Source organism: Coregonus lavaretus (genome assembly GCF_964263955.1).
Source record: "Coregonus lavaretus genome assembly, chromosome: 19".
NCBI classification, from domain to species: domain Eukaryota; kingdom Metazoa; phylum Chordata; class Actinopteri; order Salmoniformes; family Salmonidae; genus Coregonus; species Coregonus lavaretus.
In genome coordinates this window covers 18,403,415-18,423,533 of record NC_140006.1, presented here as the reverse complement: position 1 = coordinate 18,423,533, position 20,119 = coordinate 18,403,415, and the positions used below count along the sequence as shown (strand labels likewise).

Genomic DNA, 20,119 nt, shown 5'->3' with positions numbered 1-20,119 from the left:
CAGAAATGAAATGGCAGCCAATGTGTTCGGTTCGCTATCCTATTACAAGAAGAGACCAAAATACTCCTTAGAAAATACTATTTTCACCAGAAGAAGATCAATGGATTCAGTTCTTCAATGTGTGGATCATTTGTTTGACTTGTAAGTGAAAATTATCAAATCGGGACACATTCTCTCAGCTTGTAAAGATTTAGGCTCTTGCAACCACATCCCCCACTACAGATAATTAATTATCTTTGTGGTTATGAAGTTTACATCCATATCAACATGCAACCTGTGGCATTCCCATAACACAGTAGGAGCTTTCACTTGATCACGGACTGTTAGAGCGCATTAGAAAACCATAACACAGTGAAGTTAGCAACAGCACAGAATGAGAGACTCCCCCTATGCACACAGACACTCAGGCAAAGCAGCCATTCGGCAGAAGGATGAATCCTGACTACTAAAGAGGTAGGGAGAGAGGGGGGGAGAAAGAGAGAGAGAGTGGTGGGAGGGAGCAACAGCAGCAAGCAAGCTGGCTCACGAAAGAGAGTATGTTGAGATCGGGAGAAAAGCTAGTGGTGTTGAGCAGGTTTTTATCGGCTAGACTGGCAACAAGAGGTGCATGGGCTTCCCTGCTAATTGTGGATGAGAGCGAAACAAGGTAGATACCGTGGAGGCTACCTACAAACACTGGGCTTGTCTGTAAACCACACAGGAGAGGTGGGTTAGTGGGTAGTCAATGACCCCCCTCATCATTTTCATCTGGGGAAAAGAGAGAAGAGAGTGACAGAGAGAGAAAAGGAAGGTGGCCGCGAGGGATAGGGAGCCATCGCTCTCTCTCTCTCTCTTTATTCTTTCCACCCATTCACAAATCCATTGCATCCCATTATCACTGCGATGTAGTGGCGTTCATGCCAATTGGAGGAGGAAGGGTCCCATTGACTGATGAGGCTGAACCCCTCTTCAGCCCTACGCAGCCCTTTTCATTACCAATCCCCATCTCTCCCTCTCCTCTCCCTCTCCCTCACGTCTGTCTGCTATTTTCTCCCGTTTGTTCTTTTCATTGTCCATTTCACACTGCTGAGGACTCAGAAGGCATTCCCTTTTGGATAAAAGTGGGTGTTTCTGGAGCTGTCATTGTTTGGTTCTGCTACAAAGACAGCTGAGCGGGAGAGAGAGAGAGCGCTACAGAGCGAGAGAGAGAGAATAGAAGAGGAGCCTGAAAGAAAAGGGGGGACCTGGGACTACATGGAAGAACTGACATCCACTGGAAGAGACATTTTAAAAGCATCTGCCAACCATTTTAAGATAGCGGTTAGAATTTGCCGCTTGCCGCTTATCGTTGGAATAAAAGCCACATGCTGCCGAGCCAAAGCACTGGTGACCGGTTGGTTTATGCTACATTCTGTTGCTAAGCAAGTCTCTCTAACCTGAAGTTCTTGTTGAGGAAATACTAGTGTCTTGACGACACTCACACAACCTGCAACCATGAAGGGGGACTCAGAGGAAAGCATCGAGAGCATCCGGCCTTCCAACGTGCAAGCCTTCGCCAACATGTCCACTCTACATGGCATGAGCCACATCTTTGCTTACGGGCACATGACGTTTCGCCGCTTCCTGTGGACGCTCTCCTTCCTGGGCTCATTGGCCTTGCTTATGCTGGTGTGCATGGACCGCGTGTCCTACTACTTTGAGTATCCCCACGTCACCAAACTGGATGAGGTGGCAGCGCCCAACCTCACCTTCCCTGCTGTGACCTTCTGCAACCTAAACGAGTTCCGCTTCTCCAAGATCACCAGGAACGACCTGTATCACGTTGGGGAGCTCCTGGCACTCCTGAACTCAAACTACCAGATAGCCAACACTCACCTGGCTGAGCCTGAGGTGCTGGCCACCCTAAAGGATAAGGCCAACTTCCTCAACTTCAAGCCCAAGCAGTTCAACATGACAGACTTCTACAACCGCACGGGCCATGATATCAGTGACATGCTGCTGCAGTGCACGTTCCGGGGATCGGAGTGTTACCCATGGAACTTCAGTACCGTGAGTCTCTTCAAATCATTTCTGGTTATTTGGTTTTTTATTTGTTGTGGGTTATCGCTCTGGGTTTGTGATGTGTTCTTTTCCAGACTAAACAAAGTTTGGATTTCAATGGTTTTCGCATTGTAGTTTCTATATGAATTGAGGCTTGAGAGGAACACCTAATATCTTTATTCAGGGAATTTTTAACTAATTCATTGTCCCCATAGAGGCACAAGTGGACAAATCGGTTTTATTGTGCCCTCAAGATTCACATAAGGCTAATGTTGGGCGTAGAAATTGATTGTCACAGTAACTTTTGAATAAAACCAAAAGCTTTGACGCTTGTGTTACAGACAAGGTACAGTAACTCACATTGGACCTGCCGTGGTGTTGCTGTGCTGAAAGTTGCACATGTTTAAAGGTGATCCATAGCCTAAAGGGATATTGAGAATTGGACATGATGGTCACATCAATAACATCTTATAGATAATTGAACAATGGCTAGGTGTAATGAGATGATTTGTACATGGTAGGCTACTGTAAGAAAAACATTAGTTGTGGTTCAGGCAACTCTATTGGGATTGGTATACGATGAGGTGAGTGGATGATGGATGCCTTACAGACAATGTCCTTCATTTATAATAATAATAATAATAATAATATGCCATTTAGCAGACGCTTTTCTTTAAACTGTGGTTTTTGTGAAGAGAAGGAATGAGATGACTTTAATTCGGTTTAATTCAACACAACTTTATTTATCCCCTTAGGGGCAATTACAGTTTAGGGGCATGTTGATGTTTTGAAACTTCCAGGCCAGAGTATGACAGTACTTTGTGTACTTAAAAAACAATGTTCTGTTGTAAATCTAGTAATAATATATACAGTGCAATCGGAAAGTATTCAGACCCCTTAACCTTTTCCACATTGTGTTACGTTACAGTCTTATTCTAAAATGGATTAAATAAAACATTTTCCTCATCAATCTCCACACAATACTCCATAATGACAAAGTGAAAACCGGTTTTTAGAAATGTTTGCAAATGTATTAAAGATAAAGAAAAGAAATGCCTTATTTACATAAGTATTCAGACCCTTTGCTATGAGACTCGAAATTGAGCTCAGGTGCATCCTGTTTCCATTGATCATCCTTGAGATGTTTCTACAACCTGATTGGAGTCCACCTGTGGTAAATTCAATTGATTGGACCTGATTTGGAAAGGCACATTCCTGTCTATATAAGTTCCCACAGTTGACAGTGCATGTCAGAGCAAAAACTAAGCCATGAGGTCGAAGGAATTGTCCGTAGAGCTCAGACAGGATTGTGTCGAGGCACAGATCTGGGGAAGGGTACCAGAAAATGTTGGCAGCATTGAACGTCCCCAAGAACACGGTGGCCTCAATGATTCTTAAATGGAAGAAGTTTGGACCCATCAAGACTCTTCCTAGAGCTGGCCACCCGACCAAACTGAGCAATCGGGGGAGAAGGGCCTTGGTCAGGGAGGTGACCAAGAACCCGATGGTCACTCTGACAGAGCTCCAGAGTTCCTCTGTGGAGATGGGAGAACCTTCCAGATGTACAACCATCTCTGCAGCACTCCACCAATCAGACGTTTATGGTAGAGTGCCCAGATGGAAGCCACTCCTCAGTAAAAGGCACATGACAGACCGCTTGGAGTTTGCCAAAAGGCACCTAAAGGACTCTCAGACCATGAGAAACAAGATTCTCTGGTCTGATGAAACCAAGATTGAACTCTTTAACCTGAATGCCAAGCTTCACGTCTGGAGCAAACCTGGCACCATCCCTACAGTGAAGCATGGTGGTGGCAGCATCATGCTGTGGGGATGTTTTTCAGCAGCAAGGACAAAGTACAGAGAGATCCTTGATGAAAACCTTCTGCAGAGTGTTTAGGACCTCAGACTGGGGCGAAGGTTCACCTTCCAATAGGACAACGACCCTAAGCACACAGCCAAGACAACGCAGGAGTGGTTTTGGGACAAGTCTCTGGATGTCCTTGAGTGTCCCAGCCAGAGCCCGGACTTGAACCTGATCGAACATCTCTGGAGAGACCTAAAAATAGCTGTGCAGCGACGCTCCCTGTCCAACCTGACAGAGCTTGAGAGGATCTGCAGAGAATAATGGGAGAAACTCCCCAAATACAGGTGTGCCAAGCTTGTAGCGACATACCCAAGAAGACTCAAGGTTGTAATTGCTGCCAAAGGTGCTTCAACAAAGTACTGAGTATAGGGTCTGAATACATATGTAAATGTGATATTTCCGTTTTATATAGACAGGAATGTGCCTTTCCAAATCATGTCCAATCAATTGAATTTACCACAGGTGGACTCCAATCAGGTTGTAGAAACATCTCAAGGATGATCAATGGAAACAGGATGCACCTGAGCTCAATTTCGAGTCTCATAGCAAAGGGTCTGAATACTTATGTAAATAAGGCATTTGCAAACATTTCTAAAAACCGGTTTTCACTTCGTCATTATGGGGTATTGTGTGTAGATTGATGAGGGGAAAACAAGATTTAATCAATTTTATAAAAAGGCTGTAACGTAACAAAATGTGGAAAAAGTCAAGGGGTCTGAATACTTTCCGAATGCACTGTATATATGCAATTTAGCAGACACTTTTATCCAAAGCAACTTACAGTCATGTGTGCATACATTTTACTCATGGGTAATCCCGGGAATCAAACACACTATCCTGGTGTTGCAAGCGCCATGCTACAGAGGAGCACATAAAAATGTAGATTTTGGATTACATACTGCATGTGCCCTTGGCAGCAACTCCCAATAGCATTGCCATTGGGTATGCTGTAGTTGTGTAATCTAACCAATAGTAAGTGGTGATTATTATGTGTTTTTTGATAACTGACTGAATGATTTATGGAATGTTTGTTTGAGAAATTCTGATGTAAAAACATTTACATTATGATCAAGATTACGATAATTTTATTTTAAAATGTGTTGTCATTCATGACAGCTACTCTGGTACATGTGATACATATAGTGGATTCCACTATGTATGGGTCAAAATGATTGACACCCCTGTTTTCAATACCTCACCTTTCGTGGAGAACGGCACTGAGGCTTTTTCTCAAATGTTTTATGAGTTGGAGAACACATTGGGAGGGATCTTAGACCATTCCTCCATACAGACTACTTTCAGATCCTTCATATCCTTCGTCTGTGCTTATGTACTGCCCTCTTCAATTCAAACCACAGGTTTTCAATGGGTTTCAGAAATTTCCGCCTTGGCGGAGAGGAGCCAGGAAAATAACTTTCCTTCAATTTAAAAAAAACAAATATCCCTTAAACAATGTAAACTACGCTTTTGTCCTATTATGGCTCGCATAATTGAGAAGAAATGTAACTGGGAATCAAAATGGCATGCCCATATTCCAATTTTTCACAATAATGCCTTGCAATCTGGAGGGCGGCCTTTTGCATCCCCCCAATGGTCCAAATGTGGAATTCGTGCCCTTGCCGATATCATGGACAGTAATGGTTTGAGAACATTCCAAGATTTAAAAGATGCACATTACCAGGCAACTCCTTTTTTCTATATTTACAACATAGGTCAGCTACAGTGGCTTGCGAAAATATTCACCCCCCTTGGCATTTTTCCTATTTTGTTGCCTTACAACCTGGAATTAAAATGGATTTTTGGGGGGTTTGTATCATTTGATTTACACAACATGCCTACCACTTTGAAGATGCAAAATATATTTTATTGTGAAACAAACAAGAAATAAGTTTAAAAAAAACAGAAAACTTGAGCGTGCACAACTATTCACACAACTACTCATCTGACCAGAGTACCTTCTTCCATATGTTTGGGGAGTCTCCCACATGCCTTTTGGCGAACACCAAACGTGTTTGCTTATTTTTTTCTTTAAGCAATTGCTTTTTTTCTGGCCACTCTTCTGTAAAGCCCAGCTCTGTGGAGTGTACGGCTTAAAGTGGTCCTATGGACAGATACTCCAATCGCCGCTGTGGATCTTTGCAGCTCCTTCAGTGTTATCTTTGATCTCTCTGTTGCCTCTCTGATCAATGCCCTCCTTGCCTGGTCCGTGAGTTTTGGTGGGCGGCCCTCTCTTGGCAGGTTTGTTTTGGTACCATTTTCTTTCCATTTTTAAATAATGGATTTAATGGTGCTCCATGGGATGTTCAAAGTTTCAGATATTTTTTTATAACCCAACCCTTATCTATACTTCTCCACAACTTCATCCCTGACCTGTTTGGAGAGCTCCTTGGTCTTCATTGTCCCTCTTGTTTGGTGGTGCCCCTTGCTTAGTGGTGTTGCAGACTCTGGGGCCTTTCAGAACAGGTGTATATATACTGAGATCATGTGACAGATCATGTGACACTTAGATTGCACACAGGTGGACTTTACTTAACTAATTATGTGACTTCTGAAGGTAATACGTTGCACCAGATCTTATTTAGGGGCTTCATAGCAGAGGGGGTGAATACATATGCACGCACCACTTTTCCGTGATTTATTTTGTAGAATTATTTGAAACCAGTTATTGTTTTCATTCCACTTCACCAATTTGGACTATTTTGTGTATGTCCATTAAATGAAATCCAAATAAAAATCAATTTACATTACAGGTTGTAATGCAACAAAATAGGATAACCGCCAAGGGGGATGAATACCTTTGCAACGCACTGCCTATGCCTATGGAGTTCCTTGGGAAACCCAACTACCGAACCATCCAATGATAGGATTTATTAATAAATTATCTGGTCTCCCAAAAGGCCTGATCTCTATAATATATATATATATATATTTTTTAGAAAGCTCATATTCTGAGCTAGCCATTAAAAAAGTATGTTCCACAGATCTAATTGACTCTGAACAACCCTTTAACTGGAGCAGAATATGGAAAAATATTACCTTGGCATCCCGTAATCCGAACAATTAACTTATACATTTTAAGTTTGTTCACAGACTGTATTTAACACCAAGGAAACGTTTTATGATGATATTGGCCCCAACTGTTCACTGTGTAACCTAAATCAGGTAGGCACAGTCCTTCATATGATGTCGGAGTGCCCAGCAGTTAAATGCTTCTATGGCAAAGATACACAATTAATTTCAAAGTGTATGAATTTAAATATTCAACGCTTTGCATTTATTATGTTACTTAACGATGATAGCCTTTGAATCTCTCAATCAATCAGAGAAGATTACTGCTGGCAGGCAACCACTTCACTCTCTCTCATTTAACCAGTGGATACAGTTACTATCAGGAGTTATACCATTAGAATTAGGGTTGGGAGGCATGGGAGGCATTGCTTCTGGGTGGGGAGGATGCAGGCGGGTGGATGGGGACTGAGGAGGGAATGGGTTGGGGTTATTTTTGTATGCATTTCTTTGATAAATGTTTTTGGTACCTGTAACCTTCAAGTACCTGTAACCTTCAAGCTTCAAGTTCCTTGGCGTGCACATCACTGAGGACCTGAAATGCTCCCACTACACGACACACTGGTGAAGAAGGCGCAATAGCGCCTCTACGACCTCAGGCAGCTGAAGAAATTTGGCATGGCCTCTACGACCCTCACAAACTTCTACAGATGCAACATTGAGAACATTCTGTTGGGCTGCATCACCACCTGGTACGGCAACTGCACCACCCTCAACCGAATGGCTCTCCAGAGGGTGGTGCGGTCAGCCCAACGCATTACCGGAGGCATGCTGCCTGCTCTCCAGGACATTTACAGCACTCGGTGTCAAAGGAAGGCCAAGAAAATCAAGGACCTCAGCCAAAGAGCTCTATTTTCATGTCATCTGACCAAAGCACCGGTTCCAATCCAAGTGCCAATGCTGTTTTAGCAAACTCCAGGCATTTACATTTGTTGGATGACATGAAAATTGAGCTCTTTGGCCACGCACACCAGTGGTGGGTTTGGCCTCGAAATCAGAATGCACCAGTAGAAAATAACCCCATACCTACTGTAAAATATGGTGGTGGATCTTTGTTATGGGGCTATTTTGCTTCCACTGGTCCTTGGGCCCTTGTTAAGATCAACGGCATCATGAACTTCACCCAGTACCAGGAAAATCCACAAAGAAATTGTTAATTGGCCACAAATGTAACATTTTGCAATGGTCTCCGGACTTGAACCCCATTGAAAACCTGTGGTTTGAATTAAAGAAGGCAGCCCATAAGCGCAGATGATGGATATCAATGATCTGGAAGGATTCTGTATGGAGGAATGGTCTAAGATCCCTCCCAATGTTCCCCAACTCATAAAACATTTTAGGCATGTGGGAGACTCCGGTTCAGTACCGTTATCCTCTCAAGGTGAGGTATTGAAAACAGGGGTGTCAATAATTTTGACCCCTACCTTTTTGAGATTAAAATAAAATATTAGTATAAAATAATATAATTTCCCAATTTCTCTGAGCATACAATATACACTGAGTCCACAAAACGTTAGGAGCACCCGCTCTTTCCATGACATAGACTGACCAGGTGAATCCAGGTGCAAACTATGTCCCCTTAGTGATATCACTTGTTAAATCCACTTCAATCAGTGTAGATGAAGGAGACAGGTTAAAGAAGGATTTTTAAGCCTTGAAACTATTGAGACATGGATTGTGTGTGTGCCATTCAGAGGGTGAATGGGCAAGACAAAAGATTGAAGTGCCTTTGAACGGGGTATAGTAGTAGGTGCCAGGCGTACCGGTTTGTGTCAAGAACTGCGATGCTGTTGGGTTTTTCATGCTCAACAGTTTCCCGTGTGTATCAAGAATGGTCCACCACCCAACGGACATCCAGCCAACTTGACACAACTGTGGGAAGCATGGGAGTCAACATGGACCAGCATCCCTGTGGAACACTTTCGACATCTATAGGGGGTGCAACCCTAATGTTTTGTGCACTCAGTGTAGCTCAGTACTTAAATTATTTATTTTATACAGTCATTTTTGCTCATCTTTATCAAGTGTGTCAATAGTTTCAGGCCCCACTGTATGTATGAGAATAATGATTTCTGATTCATTCATTGGACATGTTTTTGCATTTAAAATGCCTCATCACACACAGGACCAACTTTACAAAATACAGCCCAAAAATACAATGAGATATAGCAGAATGTCTGCGAGTTAAAAATCCCTCTCATATTCCGTCACATTCCATTTGCCTATGCCGCCTACCAATAACACGGGTACTACTTCTTAATTTTTTAAATTTTTATTATGGACCAAGTTCTTCTATTTAACACAGTTCTCAAAGGAGTTTATTTTGACCCGGTGTGAGATAGTGTCCTAAATCTAATTTATTATAATAGGTCAAATATAAGCACCCATTTAAGTCAAATATTGCTGAGATCTCACCAGATGAGACTTTTAGTATTCTGGTTAAACGTCACCTACGCCTATGATATTACCATCAGATGGTCCGGGAAATGGAGACAGCGATGAGGTGGCTGATGAAAAAGGAAATTAATTTGAAAAAGCTTAGCTTACAATTTGGTGCCGAAAATGATTTAAAATCATTTTATAAAAAGACAGCATATTATTACCTGGATTTAGGCTAATCACAGTGCTGCAGAAATGTAATAATATGGTTCCTTAATGATTTATGTTGTGATAGTGCTGCCCCTCCCCTGTGTACCTGAGGGAGAATTGAATGATGAGATGAAACAGAAACCCTCTATTAGTCCAGATGATATAAAAGAGCTGTTGACCCAGTAGCTGTATATACAGTAGACCCAGGCATAGGGTCTACTTTAAACTGAGATCTACATTGTTAGTGCTTCAAGATAATGTGAATAGGGTGGCGATGTGAGGTGTTGGTTCAGGGAAATTCTCATTTTCTCACCCAATAGTTTTGATCTACAGTGCACTGGTAGACTACAATAAGCTGCAAAAGTTTTAATCTTAAATGGTTGCAATTTGATATTGTGCCTATTCATCATGTTAAAAACCTCTCATATCGAGGGTCCAATTAACATTTTTCCAATCAAAAACTAAGCAGCTAATATCTGTGCTGGTAAATCCCCTGGACACACTGAGATCAATCTGACTCAATACAGTACATTATTCCAACTAGTAAAGTGTCTGATTAGCCCAATGGTTTACTTACGCTTTATATTGGGCCCAAAGAGTGTTTCTGGCAGTACTGTAGCAGCAAGTTCAATTGGCTTGCTTCCTCGTTATTCCTTCTCAAATCCCGAGAGGGCTCATTCGTTCTCTCACATCATGTACAGTATGTCCGTCCCCCTCGCCCTCTCAGGTGGAATTATAAACTTTTCTAAGCTTGTCACAACCTTAAATTTGATCCAGTGAAATGGTTTTATTGCCATTTTATTTTATTTCAATGATTCAACTGCACTTTTCCCAAGGCAAGGCCCTACTTATTGGATTGCTTTGTTGTGTTATTTTGACAAAAATGCCCTCAAATGCACCTGCAAGAGCTTTAGCGCTTAGGACTGGCTTACAGTAATACTGGTACAATTACATTACATTTACATTTTTTACATTTCAGTCATTTAGCAGACGCTCTTATCCAGAGCGACTTACATCTTTTTTATTTTTTTTCATACCCCCGGTGGGAATCGAACCCACAACGCTGGCGTTGCAAACGCCATGCTCTATCAACTGAGCTATATCCCTGCCAGCCATTCCCTCCCCTACCCTGGACGACCCGGGGCCAATTGTGCGCCGCCCCATGGGTCTCCCGGTCGCGGCCGGCTACGACAGAGCCTGGTACCATTCCAATACATTTCAAGTTGTGCTGCAAAATGTAGCAGAGAAAGATTTTAGTCAAATTGTCTTGGAGCTATTTGATTGTAGAGCAACAAACACCTTTTTTGAAGGTTTATTAGAACCCTCTTTCGCTCATAGCATTTATTCTCCTATCGTGAGGGCTTGATGGCAATGGATGGGAAAATGAATTCTCTCTTTGTTTGAGAGTAACCTGGTCTATAACCTTGTCCGTTATTTGTTGAATCCCTCTAAGCCATTTTTATGCTAATAGTCAAAAGTCTATTTGGGATTTCACTCTCAGTAAGTACACCCATTATACAGTGTGTAGTTTTCATGAGATTTGCAAGACTGAGTAGACTCACTTTAGATTTACAGTAATTTACCAAACTATCTAGCATATCAGAAGAGAAGGCAGCAAGTGGTATGCTTATGCTAATGTTTGCAAGGTTGGGTTCCTTTTCTCACACTGAAATATTGAATACCAATTGTATCACTCATCCCTTTCACAGATTTTGGCAAGAGATGTGCAAACTCATCCATGTAATGTTTGACCATTGACAAGTGAGTTCAAGTGCCGTTTATGTGAACCAACTGCTTGTGGTCATTCAGAAGTCATTTGTGTCTTGAAAGTGTTAACACTGTGCTCTCTATAGACCTTGAAAGGGTAGCTTGGCACATAGCTTGGCACATCACTGTGGGCTTATATGATTAAGCTGTGGCTGTGATTTGGTATTCATTTAAACTGAAATCCCACATTGGTTGTGAAGTAGTCACAACTGTCATTTCAATTGCTTGTTCCTTTTTTGTATGAAATGGAAACATCTTTATTTCCATGTTTGTTGCCAAGCAACACTCTATGCCTTAGAAAGCAAATAATTAATGGGTAATTGCTATTGTAATGCTTGATTGAAAACACTTGCCAGGTAGTTCCCACTTGAGCCCATCTTTGTGAATGCACATTCCATTAGTGCTGGTGGTTGAATGCACCTGTGCAATTACACATTCATTCTCATACACCAAATTCTGATAATGAATGACTGTGTTGAATCACAAAACAACAGTCAAACAAACAATATCAAACACACACCAGAAATCAGGTATTACTGTGTTTTTATGGAGTGAGAGAAGCAGCACACTATTCTACATCATGCACCCACGTGCAGAAAATAATTTGTCACGGTTGGTCTGGATGTCAGAAGAACTACGTACTGTACTGACCAGCAGTGAGCTCAGTGCTACACTATATCCATCCCCACACAACAAACCTTAGCCATTAACCCTCTATGGGGGTAACAGCTCTGTTGATAACCTGCTGTATTGCAAAAACACTGTGATTATGCTCAGAACTGTGCATAACACATGGGAGTCAATCATGATTAATTATGACATGATTTACTTATATTCCCCCTTTACTTTAGTTGATGCGTTTGTTTTCATTGTGATAGATGTGATTTCCCCCACTATTTCCTCTATCTATATTCCCCATAGGGTTTGGCTAATAGAAGGAGGAAAATCAAAGCTGCGCTGCTCTGCAGTGCTAGTCTGGAGAGGACAGCCTCGTCAGTTCACAGGTGAAGGCTGCTGTGCACAAATCGATTTGGTTTGCTTTGGCTTTTGTGACCTTCCTCTTTTCGCTATAATGTTATTTCTGAGTTGAATCTATGTCCTAGAGCTGTTGTTGAAGAGCTGTTGGTTAGGCCCTCATAATGTAGTCTCTATGCAGCAATGTATTCAATGTATGAGTGCTTATAGTCCATCCCATGCCACAACATTCTCATGAACCAGAAGTACCACTGACTCAGAAAGGCCAGGGCATTAGTAGGTCTGAGGGTTACAGTACCTTAGGTCTCATAAAGGCAGTAGCGATTTAGGTTAAAGCACTAAAGTAAAAGCAAAACAATTCTCAGAAATTAACTAAATCTTAAACTTAAACTTCCTGAATACAAAGTATTATGTTTGGGGAGAATCCAACACAACACATCACAGCATATTTTCAAGCATGGTGATGGCTGAATCATGTTATGGGTATTCTTGTCATCGGCAAGGACTAAGGAGTTATTTTAGGATAAAAATATGTGGAATAGAGCTAAGCACAGGCAAAATCCAAGAGGAAAACCTGGTTCAATATGCATTCCAACAGACACTGGGAGAAAAATGCACAATTCAGCAGGACAATAACCAAAAAAAAAGCCCAGACAAATGCATTGAATAACACATTCATAAATGGCAAAAAAGACAAGAAACAAGGTTTAGAAGTGTTTGTCCTATATCTAGGAGATATAAGTATATAAGAAAGCTCAGGACCGAACACACACACACATACATACATACATATACATATATATATATATATACACATATATACATATACACATATATATATATACACAGTGGGGAGAACAAGTATTTGATACACTGCCGATTTTGCAGGTTTTCCTACTTACAAAGCATGTAGAAGTCTGTAATTTTTATCATAGGTACACTTAAACTGTGAGAGACGGAATCTAAAAAAAATCCAGAAAATCACATTGTATGATTTTTAAGTAATGAATTTGCATTTTATTGCATGACATAAGTATTTGATACATCAGAAAAGCAGAACTTAATATTTGGTACAGAAACCTTTGTTTGCAATTACAGAGATCATACGTTTCCTGTAGGTCTAGACCAGGTTTGCACACACTGCAGCAGGGATTTTGGCCCACTCCTCCATACAGACCTTCTCCAGATCCTTCAGGTTTCGGGCTGTCGCTGGGCAATACGGACTTTCAGCTCCCTCCAAAGATTTTCTATTGGGTTCAGGTCTGGAGACAGGCTAGGCCACTCCAGGACCTTGAGATGCTTCTTACGGAGCCACTCCTTAGTTGCCCTGGCTGTGTGTTTTCGGGTCGTTGTCATGCTGGAAGACCCAGCCACGACCCATCTTCAATGCTCTTACTGAGGGAAGGAGGTTGTTGGCCAAGATCTTGCGATACATGGCCCCATCCATCCTCCCCTCAATACGGTGCAGTCGTCCTGTCCCCTTTGCAGAAAAGCATCCCCAAAGAATGATGTTTCCACCTCCATGCTTCACGGTTGGGATGGTGTTCTTGGGGTTGTACTCATCCTTCTTCTTCCTCCAAACACGGCGAGTGGAGTTTAGACCAAAAAGCTCTATTTTTGTCTCATCAGACCACATGACCTTCTCCCATTCCTTCTCTGGATCATCCAGATGGTCATTGGCAAACTTCAGACAGGCCTGGACATGCGCTGGCTTGAGCAGGGGGACCTTGCGTGCGCTGCAGGATTTTAATCCATGACGGCGTAGTGTGTTACTAATGGTTTTCTTTGAGACTGTGGTCCCAGCTCTCTTCAGGTCATTGACCAGGTCCTGCCGTGTAGTTCTGGGCTGATCCCTCACCTTCCTCATGATCATTGATGCCCCACTTGGTGAGATCTTGCATGGAGCCCCAGACCGAGGGTGATTGACCGTCATCTTGAACTTCTTCCATTTTCAAATAATTGCGCTAACAGTTGTTGCCTTCTCACCAAGCTGCTTGCCTATTATCCTGTAGCCCATCCCAGCCTTGTGCAGGTCTACAATTTTATCCCTGATGTCCTTACACAGCTCTCTGGTCTTGGCCATTGTGGAGAGGTTGGAGTCTGTTTGATTGAGTGTGTGGACAGGTGTCTTTTATACAGGTAACGAGTTCAAACAGGTGCAGTTAATACAGGTAATGAGTGGAGAACAGGAGGGCTTCTTAAAGAAAAACTAACAGGTCTGTGAGAGCCGGAATTCTTACTGGTTGGTAGGTGATCAAATACTTATATCATGCAATAAAATGCAATTTAATTACTTAAAAATCATACAATGTGATTTTCTGGATTTTTGTTTTAGATTCCGTCTCTCACAGTTGAAGTGTACCTATGATAAAAATTACAGACCTCTACATGCTTTGTAAGAAGGAAAACCTGCAAAATCGGCATTGTATCAAATACTTGTTCTACCCACTGTATATACACTGCTCAAAAAAATTAAGGGAACACTAAAATAACACATCCTAGATCTGAATGAATGAAATAATCTTATTAAATTCTTTTTTCTTTACATAGTTGAATGTGCTGACAACAAAATCACACAAAAATTATCAATGGAAATCAAATTTATCAACCCATGGAGGTCTGGATTTGGAGTCACCCTCAAAATTAAAGTGGAAAACCACACTACAGGCTGATCCAACTTTGATGTAATGTCCTTAAAACAAGTCAAAATGAGGCTCAATAGTGTGTATGGCCTCCATGTGCCTGTATGACCTCCCTACAATGCCTGGGCATGCTCCTGATGAGGTGGCGGATGGTCTCCTGAGGGATCTCCTCCCAGACCTGGACTAAAGCATCTGCCAACTCCTGGACAGTCTGTGGTGCAACGTGGCGTTGGTGGATGGAGCGAGACATGATGTCCCAGATGTGCTCAATTGGATTCAGGTCTGGGGAACGGGCGGGCCAGTCCATAGCATCAATGCCTTCTTCTTGCAGGAACTGATGACACACTCCAGCCACATGAGGTCTAGCATTGTCTTGCATTAGGAGGAACCCAGGGCCAACCGCACCAGCATATGGTCTCACAAGGGGTCTGAGGATCTCATCTCGGTACCTAATGGCAGTCAGGCTACCTCTGGCGAGCACATGGAGGGCTGTGCGGCCCCCCAAAGAAATGCCACCCCACACCATGACTGACCCACCGCCAAACCGGTCATGCTGGAGGATGTTGCAGGCAGCAGAACGTTCTCCACGGCGTCTCCAGACTCTGTCACGTTTGTGACATGTGCTCAGTCTGAACCTGCTTTCATCTGTGAAGAGCACAGGGCGCCAGTGGCGAATTTGCCAATCTTGGTGTTCTCTGGCAAATGCCAAACGTCCTGCACGGTGTTGGGCTGTAAGCACAACCCCCACCTGTGGACGTCGGGCCCTCATACCACCCTCATGGAGTCTGTTTCTGACCGTTTGAGCAGACACATGCACATTTGTGGCCTGCTGGAGGTCATTTTGCAGGGCTCTGGCAGTGCTCCTCCTGCTCCTCCTTGCACAAAGGCGGAGGTATCAGTCCTGCTGCTGGGTTGTTGCCCTCCTACGGCCTCCTCCACATCTCCTGATGTACTGGCCTGTCTCCTGGTAGCGCCTCCATGCTCTGGACACTACGCTGACAGACACAGCAAACCTTCTTCCCACAGCTCGCATTGGTGTGCCATCCTGGATGAGCTGCACTACCTGAGCCACTTGTGTGGGTTGTAGACTCCGTCTCATGCTACCACTAGAGTGAAAGCACCGCCATCATTCAAAAGTGACCAAAACATCAGCCAGGAAGCATAGGAACTGAGGAGTGGTCTGTGGTCACCAACTGCAAAACCTGTCCTTTATTGGGGGTGTCTTGCTAATTGCCTATAATTTCCACCTGTTGTCTATTCCATTTGCACAACAGCATGTGAAATGTATTGTCAATCAGTGTTGCTTCCTAAGTGGACAGTTTGATTTCACAGAAGTGTGATTGACTTGGAGTTACATTGTGTTGTTTAAGTGTTCCCTTTATTTTTTTGAGCAGTGTATATATATATATATATATATATATATATATATATATATATATATATAGTACCAGTCAAAAGTTTGGACAAACCTACTCATTCCAGGGTTTTTCTTTTCTTTTTACTATTTTCTACATTGTAGAATAAACGTGAAGACATCAAAACTATGAAATAACACATATGGAATCATGTAGTAACCAAATAAGTGTTAAACAAATCAAAATATACGTTATATTTGAGATTCTTCAAATGGCCACCCTTTGCCTTGATGACAGCTTTGCACACTCTTGGCATTCTCTCAACCAGCTTAATGAGGTAGTCACCTGGAATGAATTTAAATTAACAGGTGTGCCTTCTTAAAAGTTAATATGTGGATTTGATTTCCTTCTTAATGCGTTTGAGCCAATCAGTAGTGTTGTGACAAGGAAGGGGGGGTATACAGAACATAGCCCTATTTGGTAAAAGACCTGGTCCATATTATGGCAAGAACAGCTCAAATCAGCAAAGAGAAACAACAGTCCATCATTACTTTAAGACATGAAGGTCAGTCAATACGGAAAATGTCAAGAACTTTGAAAGTTTCTTCAAGTGCAGTCGCAAAAACCATCAAGCGCTATGATGAAACTGGCTGTCATGAGGACCGCCACAGGATTAGAAGACCCAGAGTTACCTCTGCTGCAGAGGATAAGTTCATTAGAGTTACCAGCCTCAGAAATTGCAGCCCAAATAAATGCTTCACAGAGTTCAAGTAACAGACACATCTGAACATCAACTGTTCAGAGGGGACTTTGTGAATCAGGCCTTCATGGTTGAATTGCTGCAAAGAAACCACTACTAAAGGACACCAATAAGAAGAAGAGATCTGCTTGGGCCAAGAAACACGAGCAAAGGACATTAGACCGGTGGAAAGCACCGTAAAGCATGGATGAGGAGGTGTTATGGTGTGGGGGTGCTTTGCTGGTGACACGGTCTGTGATTTATTTAGAATTCAAGGCACAAATAACCAGCATGGCTACCACAGCATTCTGCAGCTATACGCCATCCCATCTGGTTTGTGCTTAGTGGGACTATCATTTGTTTTTCAACAGGACAATGACCCAAAACACACCTCCAGGCTGTGTAAGGGCTATTTTACCAAGATGGAGCGTGATGATGGAGTGCTGCATCTGATATCCTGGCCTCCACAATCACCAGGCATCCAATACAAAAAAAACAGATCTCTAGCTTAAATTGACACATTTTGATGGGGATTTTTTTATTATGTTACTTGGATTGACAACCGGTGCGTCAATCGACTTAAGTGGGATAATATTTGCTTACCAAGATGACATTGAATGTTCCTGAGTGGCCTAGCTATGGCTTGAAAATGTATGGCACGACTTGAAAATGTATGTCTAGCAATGATCAACAACCAACTTGATCTTGAAGAACTTTTAAAATAATGTGCAAATATTGTACAATCCAGGTGTGCAAAGCTCTTAGACACTTACCCAGAAAGACTCACAGCTGTAAATGCTGCCAAAGGAGATTCTAACATGTATTGACTCAGGGGTTTGAATACTTATGTAAATGTGATATTTCTGTATTTAATTTTCAGTAAATTAGAATTGTTTTCCAAAAACATGTTTGCACTTTGTCATTATGGGGTATTGTGTGAATCTGTGTTGGTGTGTGCGTGAGTGAGTGCATGTGTTCTATGGTGCGGAGAGTCAGTGCAGGTGGCCAGTCCAGTTCAAGTGTTCAGCTGTCTGATGGCTTGTAGATAGAAACTGTATCCTGAAACTGAATCATGTTTCCAGAAAAAAATATGGCTGCTATCGATATGTATATATTGGTTAGCCATGTTAAAGAGTCAATGCCCAGCAGAGCATGTAAATTGTTTCTCACTCTTTGATGGACATGCTAGCTACAGTGAGCAAGAAGTTGATTATCATAATCTTATCGCGCTGAGGTAATACTAGAGCCTTTAGTCTTGACAGGTCCCTCTAGGGCACGCCCTGCCCTGGCATTTTCTCACACATAGATCTGACTGCGAATTAACAGAATCAGTATTCATCTGTGTGTTTTGCTTAAACTTGCTGAGACTTCTTTAAGACATGGAACAGCCTTTCATCTTGTGTTGTCTGTGACAGCAGGTGTTGAGGGGGTGAGACATTGCTGTGAAACGTAGATAGCTGTTATTACTAGGATTCAATGAGGCTGATTGACATGATGCTATGTCTCCTGGATTTAGCTGGCACCCACTGAGCATGTGAAGCTAAGAGATCCTAGCAACACTCTGAAATGGAACCTCATTCCCTATATAGTAAGTATAGGTATTTTACTTACCTGGTCAAAGGTAGTGCACTATAGTGTAAATAAGGTGCAATTTCAGAGTCACCCATGATATCATATAGGATTATTTTTTTTAATCAAACAAGACAGTCCAGTGAGTAATTTATACATGGAATAAGAATGAATGCTGTTTTTGTGAAATAAGCACCTAGTCCTTGCTATGGGGTAGTCGGTCGGTGGAAAAGCAAGGATTGTCGTAGTACACCCCTCCACTTGCACTAGTGCCCCCCCCCCCCCCCCCCCCCCCCCCCAGATTCCGAGTCGAGAGCCAGACCCGATCACCCGGTACAAAAACCATGACCTCACTGCGGTGGCAGTCAGCGTTGGCCTTCCGGCAACGCACGGCGCGCTGGAGGTGAACGTGAGCAGCGTTCCACGTCTCCTCCGCGCGCCGAAACCAGTCATCCATCGCAGGAGCTTCGGTCTGGCTCGGATGCCACGGTGCCAGAACCGGCTGATAACCTAAGACACATTGAAAGGGAGTTAGGTTAGTGGAGGAGTGGCGGAGAGAGTTCTGGGCATATTCGGCCCATGGCAAGAACACGACCACTCCCCCGGCTGGTCCTGGCAGTAGGACCATAGGAATCTACCCACATCTTGATTCACCCGTTCCACCTGTCCATTAGACGGGGTGAAATCAAGAGGTCAGGCCGACCGAGACCCCCAGACGTTCTATGAATGCCTTCCAGACCCTGGATGTGAACTGGGGACCCCGGTCAGACACTATGTCCTCTGGCACCCCGTAGTGCCGGAAAACGTGAGTAAACAGGGCCTCCGCCGTCTGCAGGGCCGTGGGGAGACCGGGCAGAGGAAGGAGGCGACAGGCTTTTGAAAAGCGGTCCACAATGACCAGGATGGTGGTGTTACCCTGAGAGAGGGGAAGATCAGTTAGAAAGTCAATATACAGGTGGGACCATGGCCGTTGTGGAACTGGTAAGGGCTGTAACTTACCTGCTGAGAGGTGCCTAGATGCCTTACTCTGGGCGCACACCGAGCAGGAGGAGACATACATCTTTACGTCCTTAGCCAAGGTAGGCCACCAGTACTTTCCGGTCAGGCAGCGCACTGCAGCAGGTTGTCCAACCAGATGGCCATGTCCACCAGCTGGTCAAAGGTTAACATGGCATCCCGGCAGACTAGCTCCCTTCGGACGTCCTCTCACAGGCTGCACCGGAATCCCTCGATCAGGGCCCGCTCGTTCCACCCGGACCCAGCTACTAGGGTCCAAAACTCCAGGGTGAAGTCCTGCGCGGTCCTCGTCCCCTGCCTCAGTTGGACCAGACGCTCGCCTGCCTCTCGTCCTTCGGGCGGGTGGTCGAAGATTGCGCGGAAGAGGCGAGCGAACTCCCCGTAGTTGTCCAATGCGGTTCCTCCTTCTCTCCACACCGAGTTGGCCCACTCCAGGGCTTTCCCCGAGAGGCAGGAGACGAGGGCGGACACCTTCTCCCGCTCCGATGGAGCCGGGCTGATGTTCACAAAGTAGAGG

At 43.4% G+C, this 20,119-nt stretch overlaps 1 protein-coding gene across 1 annotated transcript in view; it reads left to right on the top strand.

The window, feature by feature from the left end:
- Positions 1-1,473: 1,473 nt before the first annotated feature.
- Positions 1,474-20,119, top strand: part of LOC311146674 (acid-sensing ion channel 1C-like) — a gene marked incomplete at both ends in the record, with an annotated part of 249,269 nt that continues 230,623 nt past the window's right edge. The window contains one exon of the mRNA XM_084183207.1: positions 1,474-2,028. Within this exon, the coding sequence (XP_084039333.1) occupies positions 1,474-2,028 (555 nt within the window). The remainder of the gene's footprint in view (positions 2,029-20,119) is intronic.